This window comes from Silurus aristotelis, assembly GCF_946808225.1.
Source record: "Silurus aristotelis genome assembly, chromosome: 3".
NCBI lineage: Eukaryota > Metazoa > Chordata > Actinopteri > Siluriformes > Siluridae > Silurus > Silurus aristotelis.
Window position 1 is genome coordinate 28,471,665 of NC_139576.1, and position 19,892 is coordinate 28,491,556.

A 19,892-nucleotide genomic window follows, 5' to 3' on the forward strand; every position below is an offset into this window, starting at 1 on the left:
AGAAAAAGAAAAGATTTTCCAGAAAGCAGGAGGCAAGAAATTGAGGTGGAGGGGCATCTTCTACATCTACAATCAATTATTTGTTTTTGTAATACATTTAGAGAAGTGTCAACCATATTGAGGTGAATACCAAGCGGTGTGTGATTAAGAATCTACTTTTTTTTTTTTTTAGTTCTTTAGATCAACATATAAAACACTGTAATATATGATAGGGTTGTTTATCTGTTCTTATAGCTTCATTGTCAGGTTCTTTGTGTCCTTCAGCCTGCTGTCCTTCATCTTGCAGTTTGATCTCAATCATGACTTGTTTCTGTGTAACAGAATGCTGATGAACAGAGAAGCTTCATGTGTGTACACCTACATGTAGAGAAATGTATCTACCTTGATGTTATCTCTTCTCTGCATCTCCTTTCCTTCTGGTTCTGCTGGAGAATCTGCCTCAGAGCAGTTTCCATATCTGTAGGCTAAAGAGAACAGCAATAAGTTTCATTCCACACTCTGACTCTATGGAAGTGTAGGGGTGTGTGTACCTTTTTCTCTTTGCATGGTGGATGTGTGTGTGTGTTCTTCTGTAGGACGGTCCAAGTATGTACCTGCTGCATGTGGCTGGACCTGAAAAGAAGTACAGATAAATGTAATGAGGTCGAGTGTGAGTGTTTTTCTGGACAAAGTTCAGGCTTCCAAGTCTTTCTTCTTTCATCATGAATGAATCAGTGAATGAGACTAACTGTCTAAATCGCGTGTTAAACTCAAGTCCCGTGGGCCACATTTGGCCCGACGTACATTTACAGCCCGCAAGATGATTTTATAAAGATCTATTGTTATTGTTATTAATGGCCCGGCGATATGAAGAGTTGATAACACAAACTAGAGATCCCATAATGCAGGGCTTCAGCTGCCTTACCGAACGCTAGACTACCTGGGAACATTCCAGCGTCAATCAAGTCGAGCTTCTGTTGATGTATTTAACCCTATTGTAAAGTTATTCTGAAACAGCGCCTCACAGTGGCGAAAAGAGAAGTTGATTCTGAAAACAGAGCCTTTCAAAACCGATGGGATTTTAAGTAGATGTTTACTGACACTGGCGGTAAACACGTGCGTCTTATTTGTGGAGCAAATGTGGCTGTAATTAAGGAATTGAATCTAAGACGGAACTACGAGACAAAACATCAGGAGAAGCTGAAAAACCTGAATGCAGAGCAGGATACAGAAAGTAGAAGAGTTAAAGAAAAATCTGACATTTCAGCAGACGTTTTTCACCGGAGAAAAATCACAAAGGGAAGCTGGTGTGAAAACAGAGGAGAAATCAGAGTCACATCAGCCGGTTATTTACTGAGGGAGAGTTTCTGAAGAGCTGCATAATGAAGCTGTGAGACGTCTTGTGTTTTATAGGAGATATTTTTATGGAGAGCACAAAATATTTTAAGTTATTTAAAGTTTAAGGTTTTGTTTTTTGTTTTTTTCATAAAATGGCATAAGAGTAAAGAAATCTGATTGTTTTGATTTGTTGTTATTTTAACGTTTACTTAAAAGCACAATTTATATTTATTTGTTCAGGGTTTTTTTGCAGCATGTTCATATTTCTAACTTGTATAATTTTGACAAGAGATATTTTTATGGAGAGCTATTTATTTAAAGTTTAAGTTGATTTTTTCTGGAATAATATTCCTGTCTGTATTTATTCATATTTATGTATATAAAAAAAACAAAACATTGTTTTAGTGTGTTCAATAAATGTTTATCTTGTTCGGCCCGCGACCTAAAGTGCGCTTTGACATAGATAAATATCATTAATTATTAATAATAACATATAATTAAAGATAAATTGAGCAAATTTGTGATTTTAGAAGTGTGTATCAAACTGGTAGCCCTTCACATTAGTCGGTACTCAAGAAGTAGCTCTCGGTGTCAAAAAGGTTGGTGACCTCTGGTGTAGCGTAATGCATGCACTTAAAAAATATAAAAGATTAATGATTCTGTTGATGTTGTTAATATAGAAGAGAGTAGCATGAAAAGTGATGCTGAGTGCCGAGCTTGCAAAAAAACTACCTTAATGCACAATAAACACTAGAAAAGCTTAAATGTTCGTGTAATTCATTTTACCTGAATTTTCTAAAAGTTTATTTACAGAGAATATCTACAGTAAAACGCGCGGTCTACAGTAAAACGCGCGGAGAATAAAAAACTACGTGGCTTCGACTGGATGAGCAAAGATGAAGATAAAGCGCATGATTGGCCAAGGAAAGATGGAAAGGTGGAAAGTTGGTGAATGGCATTGGCCGAACAAAGACAGACAAAGTCGTGCCATTGGCTGAGGAAATATGGAGAATCCGTGCTGATTAGCCGTCATTACAAGACACACAGCGCACAAGTTGCACCACAGAGACTGCGTTGTTTTGTTTGGTAATTCTGAAAGCTACATTGGCACGGATTGTCCTTAAACCGCTAGTCAGTAGCTGGCGTGTGTTCTGCATGAGGCCCATGAGCTAGTGCTTTGCTGGAGCAGGTCAACAGAGGTGACGTCTCCTACTGGATCAGTCAGTAGAGCATGAGACTCTTAACCTCAGGGTATTTCATTCCTTCCACACATTGAGCAATAAAAAGCTTTTGCACTGGCGCACTGAGAAGGCAAAAGTTTATATTCACCTTGGTGACACCTTTCTGACGAGCACCGCCGAATCTGGTGGTCCTTATTAAGATGCTGATGCTGGAAGGTGCTCTCCAGAGTTTCAGTGGTAGTTCAAGATGGCGCCGGTGAGGTCGGCTGCCGTCACGACTGCTCCGGCTACGTTTTCTCTTTTTTTGTTTATTTTATACTTTTATTTAAGTAGTTACACTTCCATCTACACAAGATGGACACCATTAGATATGACAGAGACACTCTTATATCTATTGGTGTACAATGCACTCACCTTTCGCCGTTTTTAAACCCGGACCCATGCTGGCCGAGCGAGATCCTGAGAGTGAACAAAGGACGCGACCCGTACCGGCGTCCGCGAGGGAAACGAGCCGGCGTCAGGAACAGGCTGAGGGCACGCGCACACCGCGCTCCCTTACCTAGTATCCTGTTAGCCAACGTCCAGTCACTGGAGAACAAGCTCGACGACCTCAGGGCAAGGGTCAAGTTCCAGAGAGACATTCGGGACTGCAACCTTCTCTGCTTCACCGAGACATGGCTGAACCCAGCGGTACCGGACCACGCCATCCAGCCGGCCGAGTTCTTCTCGGTTTACCGCATGGACAGAACACTGGAGTCGGGGAAGTCAAGAGGAGGTGGAGTGTGTCTGATGGTGAACAACCACTGGTGCGACAGCGCGAGCATCGTTCCTCTTTCACGCTCCTGCACACCAAATCTGGAACTACTGACCATCAAATGTCGGCCCTTCTATCTACCTCGGGAATTCAGTTCGGTCATTGTCAGTGCCGTTTATATTCCACCTCATGCGGACACGGACACTGCAGTATGGGATTTACACGAGACAATAACTCTTCACCAAACACAGCATCGGGACGCTGCGCTCATTGTGGTCGGAGATTTCAACAGTGCCAACCTCAAGCGCGCACCACCGAACTTTCATCAGCACATCACCTGCCCTACCAGGGGCGAAAGAACACTGGACCACTGTTACACGCCATTCAGGAACAGCTACAAGGCACAATCACGTCCACCGTTTGGGAAATCGGACCATGCCGCCATCTTCCTCATGCCTGTTTACAAACAAAGGCTGAAACAGGAAGCTCCGGTTGCCGCTCTGCAGGACGCTTTGGATGACGCAGACTGGGACATGTTCCGGCGCAGCTCTGATGACGTCAACATGTTTACGGAAGCGGTTGTGGGATTCATCGGGAAACTAGCTGATGATACAGTGCAGAAAACCACTATCAGAACGTTTCCCAACCAGAAGCCGTGGGTGGATAAAACCATCCGCGACGCTCTGAGATCCTGCTCCGCTGCCTACAACACGGGGCTCGCCACCGGGGACATGGACGAGTACAAGGCTGCGTCTTACAGTGTTCGCAGAGCGGTGAAGGAAGCAAAGCGGCGCTACGGGAGGAAAGTAGAGTCACAATTTCAACATGGTGGCTCTAGGAACCTGTGGCAGGGACTAAGAACAATAACGGACTATAAAACACCATCTTCTAAAATGGTGAATGCGGACGCTTCTCTGGCAGACGAGCTAAACACCTTTTACGCTCGTTTCGAGGCTGCAGCTAACCACGCTAGCGGCACAACCAGCGTGCACGCCGAGAGAGCCGGAGAGGTAAACACGTTCACCATCTCAGAGCATGACGTGAGGAGGGCTTTCAAGAGAGTGAATACCAGGAAGGCAGCAGGACCAGATTGCATCACAGGCCGGGTTCTGAAAGCCTGCGCTGACCAGCTAGCACCGGTGTTCACTGAGATATTCAACCTCTCACTGGAACAGTCTGTTGTCCCCTCATGTTTCAAACAGTCCACCATTGTTCCTGTCCCGAAGAAACCCCAGCCCGCCTGCCTTAACGACTACCGCCCTGTAGCCTTGACCTCAGTAGTGATGAAGTGCTTCGAGAGACTGGTCAGAGACTTCATCACTGCATCACTACCAGACACACTGGACCCACTACAGTTTGCGTACCGTCAGAACCGCTCTACTGAGGACGCCATTGCTCATCTTCTCCACACCACGATGAGCCACCTGGACCAAAGAAATGGGAATTATGCAAAGATGTTGTTCGTGGACTACAGTTTAGCGTTTAACACCATAATTCCCTCCACACTCACCTCTAAGTTGGAGGTCCTGGGACTCAGCCAGCCGCTGTGTCAATGGATCTCTAACTTCCTGACAGACAGACCACAAGCCGTACAGGTGGGAAAACACACCTCATCCACCCTCACCCTCAACACTGGCTCCCCCCAGGGTTGTGTTCTGAGCCCCCTGCTTTACTCAATGTACACACATGACTGTGTGGCCACATCCAACTCCACCACCATCATCAAGTTTGCTGACGACACTGTTGTGGTGGGTCTGATCTCCAACAACGACGAGACGGCCTACCTACAGGAGGTTAAAAACCTGGAGAGATGGTGCCAGGAGAACAACCTTCTCCTGAACGTCAGCAAGACTAAGGAGTTGATCGTGGACTTCAGCACAAAGCGGGAGCGGTCATACCAACCTATAAACATCAGCGGGACCCCAGTGGAGAGAGTGGACAGTTTCCGGTACCTTACTGCGTGTTAACATCACACAGGATCTGTCTTGGTCCTGTCACACCAACACCCTGGTGAAGAAGGCCCGGCAGCGTCTGTACCATCTGAGAAGCTTAAGGGACTTTAAACTACCCTCTCAGGTGCTTAAGACTTTCTACACTTGCACCATTGAGAGCGTCCTGACGGGTAGCATCACTTCCTGGTTCGGGAACAGCACCATGCAGGACAGACGAGCCCTCCAGAGGGTGGTGCGTTCAGCTGAACGTACCATCCACACTGAGCTCCCTAACCTGCAGGACATCTATAGCATGCGGTGCAGGACCAGAGCCAGGAAGATTATGAAGGACCTCAGCCATTCCAACAATGGACTCTTTTCTCTGTTGCGTTCAGGAAAACGATTCCGCTCCCTGAAAGCGAACACAGAGAGAATGAGGAGGAGCTTCTTCCCGCAGGCCATCCGGTGTTTAAACCAGGAAACACCCAGGATCTAGAACTGGCCCACTCTCTCCACCATCATCATCACACTTCTCTGTACATATATTCACCTTCGCACCACGTCACTTTAAACATATCTCACCGTTCGCACCACGACACTTTAAACTCTGGACTTGCACAGCACAGTGCGCTTTTTATTTTTATTCATACCACATGGACCATATTGCACCATATTGCACATGGACACTTTACGGACCTTTACACCACACCATACCGCACACGGACACTTTATGGACAACCCACCACAAATTGCCTATTGTTTACATTTTTATTTTGTTTACATTTTTTACTACACATTGTTTACTGTTTATATGTATATTTGTTTCATACATTATCCTTTTATATATATATATATCTATATATCTTTATACCTTATATTCTTGTATTTTATTTTATTTATTTATTTTATTTTAATAGTTTTTCTTATACCTTATAGTTATTTATCTGCCTCCTTTCTTTCCCCCATCCTATTCCCTCATGCCGGACCATCGTACAAAACATTTCACTACATGTCGTACCCTGTATGTATGTGTATGTGATGAATAAAATTTTATTTGATTTGATTTGATTTGATAATCGTCAGAGTGTGTGTATGTGGTGATGTGACACCACATGTTAAAAACCTCACTTTTGTCAAACAGGGCGTCTAAGCTCTCAGTTAAAGACAGTTTTGCAGGCACCTTTCACAATGCACTGCCTCAATAAACTACCATAGAGGCATTTTTTAAAGACGCACCACCTGCCAGCAACAGTCAGTTGTGTCTCCACTCACAACTCTTAATCTCAGGGTCATGAGTTCGTGCCCCATGTTGGATGAGGACAGCTATTGCAGTGACATGCTGAGATGATAACGGTTTCTTTTCAGAGTTTATTTATGATTTTTTATTTATATATTTGTATTTTGCGAATAAAATGCACTTAAATGCACTCAATGGGTTTAGTTTTCACAGACTGCAATTTCAGCAACAAAAACTAATTTTTCTAAAAAGGAAATAAATTATTTTAAGAGACGTGTCTTATTTTCTCTTGTCAAGTCAAGTTTATTTGTATAGCGCTTTTCACAACAGACATTGTCTCAAAGCAGCTTTTCAGAAATCAACAGTCAAGGTGAATGGTGTGCATTTATCCCTGATGAGCAAGCCGTGGCAACTGTGGCAAGGAAAAACTCCCTTAGATGTTATGAGGAAGAAACTTTGCGAGGAACCAGACTCAAAAGGGGAACCCATCCTCATTTGGGTGACATCAAGAGTTTGATTCTTAATCTTCCAACAATACAGAACACTGGAGAGTGAGAACTAACATGAGTACTGGAGTATAAGATTATAAGTAATGTTCTTTCTACAGTCTTATACAGTCTTTATGGTTATAAAACTAGGAGCTACTGAGCTCAACATTTGTGATCATCACAGATCCAGCACCAGCTTCTCCATGCCAGAGCCTATAAACCCTCCAGGAGGTCCAATGTCAAAATATATATCTTGTATATTTAGTGTCGCTCATTAATAAAGAAAAAATGCTTCTTATCCGATTACTCAATTAATCGATTGGACTAATGAGTAGAAAACTTGATTACTAAAATAATCGATAGCTGTAGCCCCAAATATAACTACTAAATATAGATATTGTGTGTGTGTGTGTGTGTGTGTGTGTGTGTGTGTGTGTGTGTGTGTGTGTGTGTTTTGTTGTTAATGTTGTGTCCTTGTAGGTCTGGACTTCACTCACAGATACTGAAGAAGCTTTAACTGAATATTAAACTTGTGCTGGTTTCTCCTCCACAGCTGGAACTTGAGCTGCAGCTGGTTTCTCCTCCACAGCTTGAACTTGAGCTGGATGTGGGTGGACTCTGGTTGTGGTGGTTTCTCTCAGTCTCCTGCTCCTTATGAGATTAAAGTGTTGATGGAGCTGTAACACAAGAGACACTGCTCTTACACACCGCTGTTAGTCTTTATGCCGACACCAGCAAAATTACCCCATGATGCTGACTGAAATCCCCTCATATGACCAAACCCACACTTTATATTAATAGATTACACTTTATAGCTGTTAAAAAGTTTGCCGTCCAAGACTCTCTTTGCCAAATTTGCCGCCTCTTGAGATATAAATTGGACACATTCCGTCTCCGTCTTGTAACCGACAACACACAATTCATATTAAACAAATCTAATACAGGACTCCTGGTCTAAAGGGTCTACTATATTCTACTACTACTTACACATTTACCAGCTACCTGATGTTCAATAGAGCGACTGTACGACTGCTGAAACAGTGAGTTTCCAAACTTTATAGGTTTTTATTCTCTTTGAAACACTGTTTATTATTTATTATTAGAGCTGCAACAACTAATCGAATCAATAATAATCGATAATGAAATTGGTTGTGAGTGAATGCTGTTATCCTCATCAATTAAAAATGGTGTAGTTTAATAAAGTGTTATTGTGTAAACTGTTTGTTTCTGTTTGGATCTGTTCTGTTGTGACTCGCGAGCATCAGGTTGCGCAATCGGTTCGATCAAGATATCGTGATGATTTAATTAAAATGGTGCGAACAAACACTAAATCAGCAGCAAAGAACAGCATTAGTACACCAATGCATATTTATTCCTTTTTTTTTCATTAAGTCTGTTAACTTGCTGCGTTTCTCCGTTTCATTCTCTTTTTATAGCATTTGTCTACAACAGTAATTAATCTGTTCTCAAACATGATTTACTGCGACTTTACTACGTTCAAATGCTTGTTTTCAATGTTTGTATATTAAATTTTTGCATATATCATTTAATTATTATACAAAATTGTATTCATTATATATTCTAGATGTTTATATCTTTACAACTGAACAAAATGACTGTAGTTTTCTAAACAAAAATGATCTAAAAAATGTTGTATTATATTTTATATAGATTTTTTAAGTATGTTTGTCAATTTGCCATCTGTAAAATACAATACAAATGTTAATTTACACAAATTGCTTCATCTTTCATACTCAAATGATTTTTGTTTTGTGTTTTTTACAGAAAGAAGAAATCCAGCATGAGTGAATGTGTTTAAGGTGAAATCCCACATGCACTCGTCAACAAGCAGCTACTATAAACTTTAAAATGTCTAAATTAAAGATTGTTAAACTCAATATGTGACTTTTGCATTTGTTTAAAGTACATTTTTATACATAAAAACCCTGAATTAGCTTTTTATACGGGTATAATAACATCTAATTATAAACGTTTGTTTTTTATTCAATTAATTGATAAAAATCATTAGAGTAATTGATTGTCGAAATAAAAGTTAGTTGCAAAATTTATAATTATTATAATTACAATTATTATTACTATTATTGAGAAACAAATTACCCATAAAAGCCTCAAACAGGTGTACTTGCAGGGAAAAGCTGATAAATTTGACAAAAAAAAAAAAAAGAAAAAGAAAAGAGCGATAATGTTTACAGAAATGTTGCAGTAAACAGAAATGGACCTTTCGGCTAATGTGTAGGAGACATCATCATTAGCCTCATGCTAGCCGGGTTTGCTAGCGCTGTTTTTGTGTTAACTAGTTTCTTAGAATATTTGACAAAAAATTGACCAAAAAGACAAATACATTAAATTATTCGTTATTAAGATATTTATAATTAATTTATAACTCACTAAATGTACAATATTTAACCTGAGGATGAAACCTATTGAAGCTAGGATTAGTTAGCCAGCTAGTTAGCCTAGCTCAGTGGTTCTCAAAGTTTGGGACTCGGTGTTGAAAAGAGAATAAAACCCATAAAGCCTAGAAAGTCACCGTTACAGTCGCTTCATCCCGGCAGAGGGTCTTCATCCTCCACCTGGAACACGGAGTTTCTCCCGGAGCTCATTACTGATGATGCAGAGTAGTGATGAGTCGGTTATGAACGATTCCTTGATTCTGAGTCTTTAATGTGACTCAGAAGAACGTTTCGTCTCATTTTCTACTGGACGCGCGTGAGCAAAGCATCTATACTGTAGAATTGTCTGTCATGTAAACTGATCACATTTTGTTCATATTAGAGCAAAGAGAGCTGCATCAGACATGCCACCACCCAGTGCTGCTAAAAAGCCTTGACTTGATGCTGCACCTCACAAACACACAAAACAATCCCTCATCACTAGTGCATTAGAAACACTGCAGGATTCCTGTGATGATTTTTTATCTCCAAACTGAATTGATGCACTACTTAAAGGGAAATGTGAATTTCCTTCTCTGACAGATGAAGAAAAATCTGTCATTTCCAAGTTTTGTGTAAACGAGGTCAGTGATTATCTTCTGTTTTATTTAGTGTGCATTCTATTCAAATGCATGCATTTTATTTAATGTGCATTTAATTCTTTATCTGTGGATTTGAGTTTTCTCATTTTTAATAGTCAATCCATAATTCACTGGTACTGAGGTTCTGAAATTAACCAGTAGATATGATTTGTTAGGTAAAATGTTTACTCCAGGTTTTGGTTTATGCAAAGTCGAGTAGTTTTCCTAAACCTAATCTACAGTCAAGTCTTAACTCCCCAATATTTGTTTGAAATGCATGACTTGAATACATGTTTGATTTAGTTGGATGTTGGTTGATTTTTTTCTTCCATTTAGTCGTTAGCAGAGACGTTTCTGAAAGTGGTTTTGGAGAAGATCAAGGCGGAGAAAGAGTCTATAGGAAATGAACTCCTGCAGTCTCTCTGTAGGGTTTATGTGGGATTGTGTCAAAAGAGAGGAGACTCTCATAAAGCACATGCCCTCGCCTACAGATTTTTTGAAGAAGGTGAGATTATATTGATATTTCATTATATATTTACTAAAAATAACCTGGACAGTCATACAGAGAAGCCAATTGTGTTCTGTTTTTGGTTTTGTATTTCTTTCTATACAGTGTATTTTAAATCTGTGGGATAATTTTGTTTCCTTTGCAGACTTTTCTGAAGCCCCAAAACTGATAATGGTCATGGTGACAGCATGGCCAAGTGTTTTCTCCCAAAACAGCCCTTTATGCAGAGCCATTCACATCGTGTGCAAAATGAAAGCATACAGAAAGATTTATTACTTGCTCAGCAAATATCTGCACTGGCATACGGTAAGTAGCTGATTCTCATCACAACAGTCACCAGAACAGTCATTAAACATCGTTTTTCACCTGGAATTTTCATGTGTTTTACTGCATTCTTAATCTACTTTTAATTTCCAATGTCCATGTCATCTATGGAGCAAATTCATTTTAAATTTATGTTAATTAAATCAATAAGTATTTAATTGTTTTTTCCATAATTCAAGCAAAAAGTGTTACAGGACATCACTATTTTAGGCTTTTTTTTATTAGTGTGAGTAAACACTGATAACCAGCAGCAATGAAACTGCACTTAACTCCAGCGTTAATGACACTGTTTATGACAAAAATGATGAGATCAGTGCAATAAACATGCAAGCAAATAAATCTGTTTCATAATATACTAATAAAGGAAGTGATATAGAACCATGTGACACTGTGCTCACTACTGAATAAACAAACTAACTTTGTGCCTTAAATTACATACTCATGTACTATTCTAGAGCATTATTTACCATTTTTATCTGCTACTGTCTGATACATAAACCCTTTAGTAACATGTGGTATTTTTCATGTGTATTTAAAATCTTGGGGTCATTTGGAGGTCATTTTCTAGGACTCCTCCTTAAATAAGAGTAATAAATGGAGGTTATAAAAAGAGCAGAATGCACAGTTAGAACTCTACCTCAGTATTTCAATCATCTGCACTTGTGATTGGCTGTGACCTTTCAGTTATGATCAAATGATTGTAAACATTGTTTCATTGATCTGTTTTTTAAAAAAAGATGTATTTTCTGCCAGGAGCCTTCTGGAGACACCTAAAGAGCCATCAGCAGCACACTGAAGGCTGTACTGAAAGACAAAAGTCTGACATTCCAGAAGAGCAGTTGGTATGGTGATGATCTCTGTCCTGCTGCCTGGGACTGCGTATTCAGCCTGGACCTTCTCTGTGCACAACTGGGCTGGATTTGGACCGTCTCCAATGTTATATGATACTGAATGTGAAACTGCTTCAATGTGTTTAATTCTCATCTTTCTAGTTTTTTAAAACATTTAATAGATTGCAAACCGGCAAATGTGAGGCTCATATGAGACAGTGTGTGTCCCAAATACTGCACATTTTCCATTCTTGTTGCATAAACTTACAATTGATGGTATTCTATTACTGTCACAAAAACACTTAAACTTTCTTTCGGCTTCTCCCATTAGGGGTCGCCACAGACGTATTCATGATCCGCATGTTTGATTTGGCACGTTTTTAATATGTCAAATTTTTTTTATTATCAGAAAAAGTGTTTGTCTCATCTTGAATACTTGGCTGAAACAAACACAAACAAAGGAGACAAAGTTCAAAAACGTCTCTGTAGCAGCAATATTCAGGCTACTTGGTAAGTTTCCTGTAAATCCTGTTTTAGAGCATTATCTAACATTATTTCTGGATTCTTCTGTTTTTCACTCATGTTTTTTGTCCATCTCAAACAGGGCGACTTGGCCAACAAGGCCTTAAGGAGCATCAGTCGATGATCTGGCAAAAATCATTACTGAGTTCGGGAGACAAAATGGTATCACTAAAGGATTAAATATACAAGTCCTTTATCAATCTTTATCTTTATTCTCTGATTTTTAGTTCTCTATCAACAGGAAAGTGCTAGTCCTAATGTTATGATGGATTTTGTGTGCAGATTTGCCGTGGGAGGTGCAGCTCGCAGTGGTTTATGCCACTCATGATCTGGCACCCAGCAACCCCAAAGACGCTCTGAAGGCTTTGGAATCTTGGAAGAAAGACCTCACAAAGCCCGTTTCTCCAGCTGTCACCAAGTTCAGATCAGCTTTCTCTGTTTACACATAAAGACAAAAAGTTTTTTTACATTAAATAATGGTTAATAGATTACATTTATATTTTTGTACATAAATAAGTAAAATACATAATAGATCTGCACAGTGTTATTGATTGTCTCTTTAAAGTGGTGGGTTGTGCATTTCACACCCAATAATCTGCCTTCAGTTCCAATCATCCTCTTAATAACATCAATATGATGCCACAGCTGTAGAAACCATCATTATTATACAGCATATGATACATGCAGTATAACAGAGCGCATACAGATTCTTTCTTACAGCATTTTTCTTACAATACAGTTTTCCTGGTGTTTTGAAATTAAGTCGAATTGTGTGTTTGTACAGATTCTACAAAGATACAAAGGTATAAATGGCTCATGAAAAAGCTTAACAACTGTTGTGAACTGTTTGGGTTGACCTTTATATAATGTCCTTTATACTTAAAAAACTTTTAAATTAATGTGTTAATAAAACGTTAACCAAAATTTATTTTAACAGCAAAAATTTTATTAATGTGCAATTAATGCAGCACGCATTTCTCAGTTTTTATTACCAATATAAATAAATATTATAAAAAAAGAAGCGAAATTAAAAACTTTTAACGCAACACACATTTATACACAACATCCTTTCTTTTACTCAGATATTGTTAGATTTTTATCATGCCCGAACAAACACTTAATTCTTGGAGAGGTTTTCCATACGATCTACGATGCCCGTGGTGTCTTTTCTGATCAGAGAAGAATCACACAGCACACAGAATGGTGCATATGTTCTTCTTCAGTTTATTGCAGATAACAGACAACTATATATACACACTGAATGAACCTGAGCTAAAACTGTTCCTGATTGGGTAAGAAAACATAGTAACCAGAGATGTGTGAACTAAGACAAAGACTTTCTGTGTACCTTACATACTCACATCGTAAAGATCCTATAGACACTGAACAGACAACATAGGAATGTGTTTAGAGAACCAGTGTGAGGCTCATCTTAAAACAGATATGAAAAAATTTCAACATCTCCAGTAAAATATTTTTTTTATCACTAAACAAGGACCAACACAGGCCTTTATGCAGAGCCGTACACATTGTGTGCAAAATGAAAACAAAGAAAAAAGGAATTTGATTAGTTTAGCAATTATCTTCTCTGGGATAAGGTAAGAAGTTAATTATCTTATCATCTTTTTTTAATCATTAAACTTAGTATTAATCTACTTTTACTTTCCAAGTGTCAGTGTAATCTCGTGGAACAAATTCCTTATAAATTCATGTTTAACTAATTTGTCAGTTATCACTATATTATTGTAAATATCATTTTATTAAACTGGGTCTTGAAGAACAGATATATTTTCCCCCAGAAGCCTCCAGTAAACATCTTTTATACCAGCACACTGAAGGCTCTTCTCAAAGACAACAGTCTGACTTTCGAGAAGAACATCTGGTATGGTGATGATCTCTGTTCTGCTTCCTGGGACTACATCTTAAATCTGGACCTTGTTTGTGCACATCTGGGCTGGATTTGGACTCTGACCAATTTTATAGGGTAATGACTGCAAAACATCTTCAATGTATTTTATTCCCTTTAATGAATTTAATTTTCGCTATCTAGATTTTTTTCTTTTCTCTATTACACCACAAGCAATAAACTTTCTTTCGGCTTCTCCCGTTAGGGGTCGCCACAGCAGATCATCCGCATGTTTGATTTGGCATGTTTTTACGCTGGATGCCCTTTCTAACGCAACCCTCCTCATTTATCCGGGATTGGGAACGGCACTAAGAGTGGCTGGGGTTGGTTCCCTGACCGGGGATCGAACCCGGGCCGCAGCGGTGAGCGCACCGCATCCTAACCACTAGACCACCAGGGGACCATTGAGGACAATAATATAATCAGTGGAAATACTTCACAGCAGTAAGTAAAGTAAAGTAGCCAACAGCAGTTCCTCTGTAATTTACGGCCCTGCAGGTGAAGTTTAGGTTAAAATCTTTCTCCGATACCCGAGACACCAACAAGCTTCGCTCCACCTGCCAACCATCAGCCACCTCGAGCTCCCTGCAAGCACAGTTACAATCTGTTTACTTTATAGACAAACAATAGGAACAAAATAAAATACACAGAATGACAAGAAATGATTATGACAATAAATTTACAGCAGCATGTGAAAATAAATCCATGCATGGTGTCTGGAAATAAAACTGCCCTCATGTAGTAGTGACAAGATGGAGATAAAGTGTGTATATTTAAAGTCTAAAGGAGCTCTACTAAAAGATTTGATCACAAACTTTCAACATCATTTTCTCTTGAGCAGTAAGACAAAAGGAAATGTTGTAAGAATTGTTTATGTAATGGAGACAAGCAGTTCTGTGAAAAGATTTGTTAAAATTGCTGAGATTACTGATCTTGCGTGTCCAGAAAAATACACAGTGCAGTGTTTTGTGTAGCCAGCTTTGGAAGAACCTATGAATTGTGTAAAGCTTCAGGATGTTCATGGACATAACATATGTCATAGTAGCAGAAGGAAAAACCCATCATTCTTTGCTGTTTTTGTGGTAAAAAAGAAATTACATAAATCGAAAATCTCATTCACTTTGAGTTGATCACTCGATATGTGTTTCTTCATTTATTTATTTTTTGTTTGTTTGCTTGTTTTTACACTGTAACAAGCCTTTAACACCCGAGATAAAGTCAATGGCAAACACAACGGTTTTTCCGATTATAGCGTCATAACAAAGTAATTGTTTGTTGAACTGAAAATGCCCCACTGTATTTTGGTTAGTTATAGAATATATTAATATAATATTATTGATATTTATAGGAAAAAAATTCCTTCCCAATCATCCTGATGGCAGATGAGAGTGTAGGAAAAAGACTGGATATAAGTTAATAATAATTTTATGTTTATAAATTTTTTTTTAGGACTCCTTTCTGTGTTTTACTGTAACCATAATTTCACTCTAGCAAACTTAAAATAACAGCATTTGAATTACAGCAGCGTGTCAATTACCTCCAGGATGAATTAAGTGATCTATCAATCTGTCTGTGTGTCTGTCTATCTCTATCTATCTACATCAAACTCACCAGAGAGGTTCTTGGAGGATACGCTCAGAGGTGTTTGAGGAGACATAATTGCCTTTAAACTCCCAGGACATAATCATCACTTGGATTTCTTTGCCAGGTAAAAACACACGGCACGTCTTGTTAATCGCCGAACCTGCTCATACATAAACGTGCAAACAAACATGAAACATTTTGTTTGGTGTTGAATCCTGTGTGTATTTAAAGACGGTTTAAAATGCAGCAAACCTGGAGCTATTTCCAGGGTGTCTTCAGTTGGCTCAAGCATTTGAGGTCTTTTTAATCTTGTCTCTGAGGGAAAGCAAAAAATAACAGCTGTTACAAAATGTTACAAAAAAAATAATCAACTGATGCAATGGGTGTAATCAGTGTGGCCACTACAACCAAATAAAAAATTTTATTCTTTGGTAAATGATAGGTTTCTATGCAATATAGGTTTAAATGAGTAGGGTTGAAAAAATAAGTCCACTGATACTTTTATTCAATTTTTACAAAATAAAGGAATAAATACATAAGAAATGTGACAATAATTTTGCTGTAATAATAAATGTTTAACCATTTATTATTCTCTAATATCATATAAGTGGTAGTGCGCATGCCACGAGCCAGTCCAGGGACTGTTACAGTTTTTCTCAGCTGCTTTGGAGCATTTCTCGAATGATCCTTAATATTTGCAAACCAGTAAGTGCATTTCTCAAAACAGTTAATACAAACAGTACAAAACATTGGATTTCTTGCAAAAGCCTATACGCTTCTTAAAATCCTTAGTTCATTAAGTATTTGTGTCAATGAACATCTCATTCCCATCAGAATGAAAAGTCTCTTTGTCATCATTCACAAACAAAATTATCAAAATGTTTAGTCATGTTGTTAGTATGATGGCGCACAGTTTCTGGATTTCTTGATATTGTCATTCTGATGGCAATGAGATGTTCATTGATACAAATACTTTTATTAGATAAACTACAGATTTTTGGAAAAGTACAGGCTTTTGCAAGAAATTCAAAGTGTTGTGCCGCTTGTACTAATTGTTTTGAGAAAGGCACTTAGTGGAATGCAAATCTTAAGGATTCAATAAAAGCTCTAAAGCAGCTGAGAAAAACTGATCACAAATTAAATCCAATGCATAAACTCTAATTAACCCTAACACACTGTTCAGATTGGGACCCTTCAAAGTATGGATCCAGCCAACTGCTATTGTAAAAAGCTAATACATCACAAAAGTGCCTGTTTTTGGATCTCATGACACTGTGACCATGCATTCCCATCAGAATAGCATAGATACAGAATTCTGTTTAAGAGGCATAATTATGTTTCACCTATTTAAAATTCTCCTTCAAATGCATTCCTGTATTTACAAATCAGGGTTAGGTTACTCAAAATAAAGCCAGGAGGTGTAGAAATACTCTCAGGATCAATAATCTCAGTTCAGTGTGTGTTAGTTGACGCTTAACTCAACTAAACCATGGAAAGTAATTGTAGCTGTACTAGTAATTGTAGTTTTTGTTTCTCACCGGTTATGTCACACTCAATAGTCTCTGTAACTACACTGCTGACTCCACTGAGGTTGAAGGTCATCTTGCAAGTATAAAACCCAGCATCATTGGGAGAAACTTTGAAGACATTCAGCATGAGGTTATTGTCAGTGAAGTGAAACCTGGACCCTTCCTGCAGACGCTCACAGCCCTGAAAGAGCAAAGAAAGTTCAGATTTACATTCAGGCTATGATTATAATTTCTGTATATGATCACACAGGAAAGCTAGATACATTTGATGGTACTTCTTTAAGATATAAGCACTTGTTAAATGCTATTATTTATGTGCTAACATAGAATAAAACACGTTTACTTACATAGCATAAAACACAGTAATTTGAGAAGGACAGGAGTACTAATTTTTCAGATTTTCTTTCACTCGTTATTTTAGAAATCCATTATTATCAAAAGTATTGGAAATATACTGAATTAATACTTTGAAACTTAGTCATTCTTTTACATAGAATTGAAGTGGAAACTTTTCCCTGATATTTCAAGTTAAATGTGACTAAATTATAGAGAGGATGCAAGGGCATGGTCAAGCACCGGTTTGTGAATGAAGGGCGGACCTGGAGGAAGTGAGCAGTATGGATCAAATGCATGTGCATAACTGTAACAAGTGTTTCTTTTGCAGTGAGCGATGGAGAGAATAAAACGAGGGAGACAAGAGACATCATCTCCTCCACCACCAGAACCCTCACCTGCTTATAGCACTCCTTTGAAATTCTGCTCAAAGGTAAATGAAAAAAAGCAAACCATTATTGACTGTTTACTGAAAATCATATTTTTGTATGTTGCTCTAGTTTTGCACTGATTGTCTCCCATAACCCACTGGGATCTCACGACTAATCTAGAGTTATATTTCTAAACACACTACAGCATACAACATGGACATACATACATACAATACAACATGCATAGATAAATTGTGCTCCAACATGGAGTTTCTGAAACTAAAAAAGGGGAAAACTAAAAAGTGTTATATAGACAGGACAATTATATTCTGCGCTTAATGTAAGATCTCATTCTGATAATAAAAGTCACGTGCATGAAACAAAAGAAAAAAAAAATGTAATATAGGAATAAAACATTCATTTATAAAATGTCATCATCTTGTAGCTTTTCACTAACAGCATTTAAACTACTAATTATCAAGGAAATTGTATGAAAATAAATAATAGTATAACTGCTGTATCCTGGTTTCTGCTTTTCCTATTCCCATATGACACTACAGCGACTCACAAAGGTTACATTATTACCACTTTACAGTATATATTACTGCTCTAATATTCAATAAACATTGGAATCACTTTAGGACTCCAACAATCAACATAAAGAACAAAGCTGTTATTTAAAGGTGTGACTTTTACCCTAGGTGATGAGACAGAGACTGATGTGGATGATGCTGAGGCAGCCAAATTAAAACTCCTTAACCATTAGAAATGTATATTATATTTTAATTTTTTCACAATTGGTTAGTAATGTTTTGACTGATGTTATGTGTTAAACTGCAGATGCACAGGATCATCCAAAAGAATAAATTTTTAAAATGCCAATTTCTTTAAAATTTCAGAACCTTTCTTGTGGTGAAGATCCATGCAAAAAAAGGAAAAATTCAGATTTTAAAATTGAAATACTAGCATTAAGATGAGTAAATAATAATTCGGAGGTTCACAGGGTTTATTTACCTGACAATGCATAAGTAATGGCCCTGGTGTTTCATGCTGATGTTGAGGAACATCAACGAAGACCCATGTAGTAGAACATGGTTCTCTTCTCCTGTGAACTCTAGGCCGGTCATCTGGTTGTACCACGTCACATTATAAGGGATGTTTAAAAGATCTAATAAAATATCCTTCACCAGTTCACAGTCTAATAACGCTGCCTCATGTGGGACTGCAAAAACACGCTCGAGCGCTGCTCCATGATCTATACAGAAACCTTCGTGCACGCACACACACACACACACACACACACACACACACACACACACACACACACACACACACACACACACAAATAAATGTAAATCTGGCATGAAAGGATGATCTGCTTTTAAAAAAAAAAAACTATGAATGAAAGAGTAGTTTAATCCAGTTTAATCTAATCTATTAATCTGTTACTCTTGTTCAAAGCTAGAGTAAATTGAACACACACACAAAATAAACACTGCATTACCCTGTTCTGAAGATTCGTTGTGTGATGCCGCACCAACACTGATGATCCATGTGAAGAACAACAGAGTAATAGATTCCACAGCCATGTCTATAAGACACACAAAGACAAAGAACATCAACTCAAAACCTCTCTGCACTTTTCCAAACACAGCTCTGTGTTCAGTGCCCGAGTGACACTTAATTTCAGGACAGGAAGCTACAACCAAGCCATAAATCACATCCGAAGCCAAGCCCAGAGAAGGCGGGAAAAAAAAAAAAGAAAAAAAAAAGACAGATTTTACATAATAAATGATTATTTTTTTTGTATTAGTTGTAAATAATCTGTTCTTATAGTAAATAGAGTTTTATATCGCATAAAAAAAAGTTCCAGTTCTTAGTAACAAAATTAGACCTTACTCAGTTTACAGTAATTTATTTCTCATTTCTGGCCAAACTTTGTACTCCTGCACCAAAGCTGTGTTGCCTGGAATATGCAGAGGAGGAGAGAGTAAGGGGAAGTGAGTAAGAAAGATTTATTGTCGCTACATACTTTATCTTTTG

At 38.2% G+C, this 19,892-nt stretch overlaps 1 protein-coding gene and 2 long non-coding RNA genes across 3 annotated transcripts; all 3 read right to left on the reverse strand.

Annotated features, from left to right (window-relative positions):
- Window positions 1-536: 536 nt before the first annotated feature.
- On the reverse strand, window positions 537-9,570 carry LOC310724122. The gene is made up of 3 exons (XR_014532960.1): window positions 9,466-9,570; window positions 7,406-7,585; window positions 537-612 (listed from the first exon to the last, which is right to left on the reverse strand). It is a non-coding gene; the product is annotated as an uncharacterized lncRNA (long non-coding RNA).
- A 4,884-nt stretch (window positions 9,571-14,454) lies between these two features.
- Window positions 14,455-17,802, reverse strand: LOC310724207 (interleukin-1 receptor type 2-like; the record flags this gene model as incomplete). Its single annotated transcript, XM_083537950.1, has 4 exons — window positions 17,155-17,802; window positions 15,869-15,931; window positions 15,644-15,776; window positions 14,455-14,617 (listed from the first exon to the last, which is right to left on the reverse strand). The coding sequence occupies exons 1-4, from the start codon at window positions 17,270-17,272 to the stop codon at window positions 14,455-14,457; spliced, it is 477 nt and encodes a 158-aa protein (XP_083394076.1). The 5' UTR covers window positions 17,273-17,802.
- Window positions 17,803-17,882: 80 nt separating this feature from the next.
- LOC310724213 lies at window positions 17,883-19,518 on the reverse strand. Its single transcript, XR_014532996.1, has 3 exons — window positions 19,354-19,518; window positions 18,864-19,116; window positions 17,883-17,901 (listed from the first exon to the last, which is right to left on the reverse strand). It is a non-coding gene; the product is annotated as an uncharacterized lncRNA (long non-coding RNA).
- Between the last annotated feature and the right edge of the window lie 374 nt (window positions 19,519-19,892).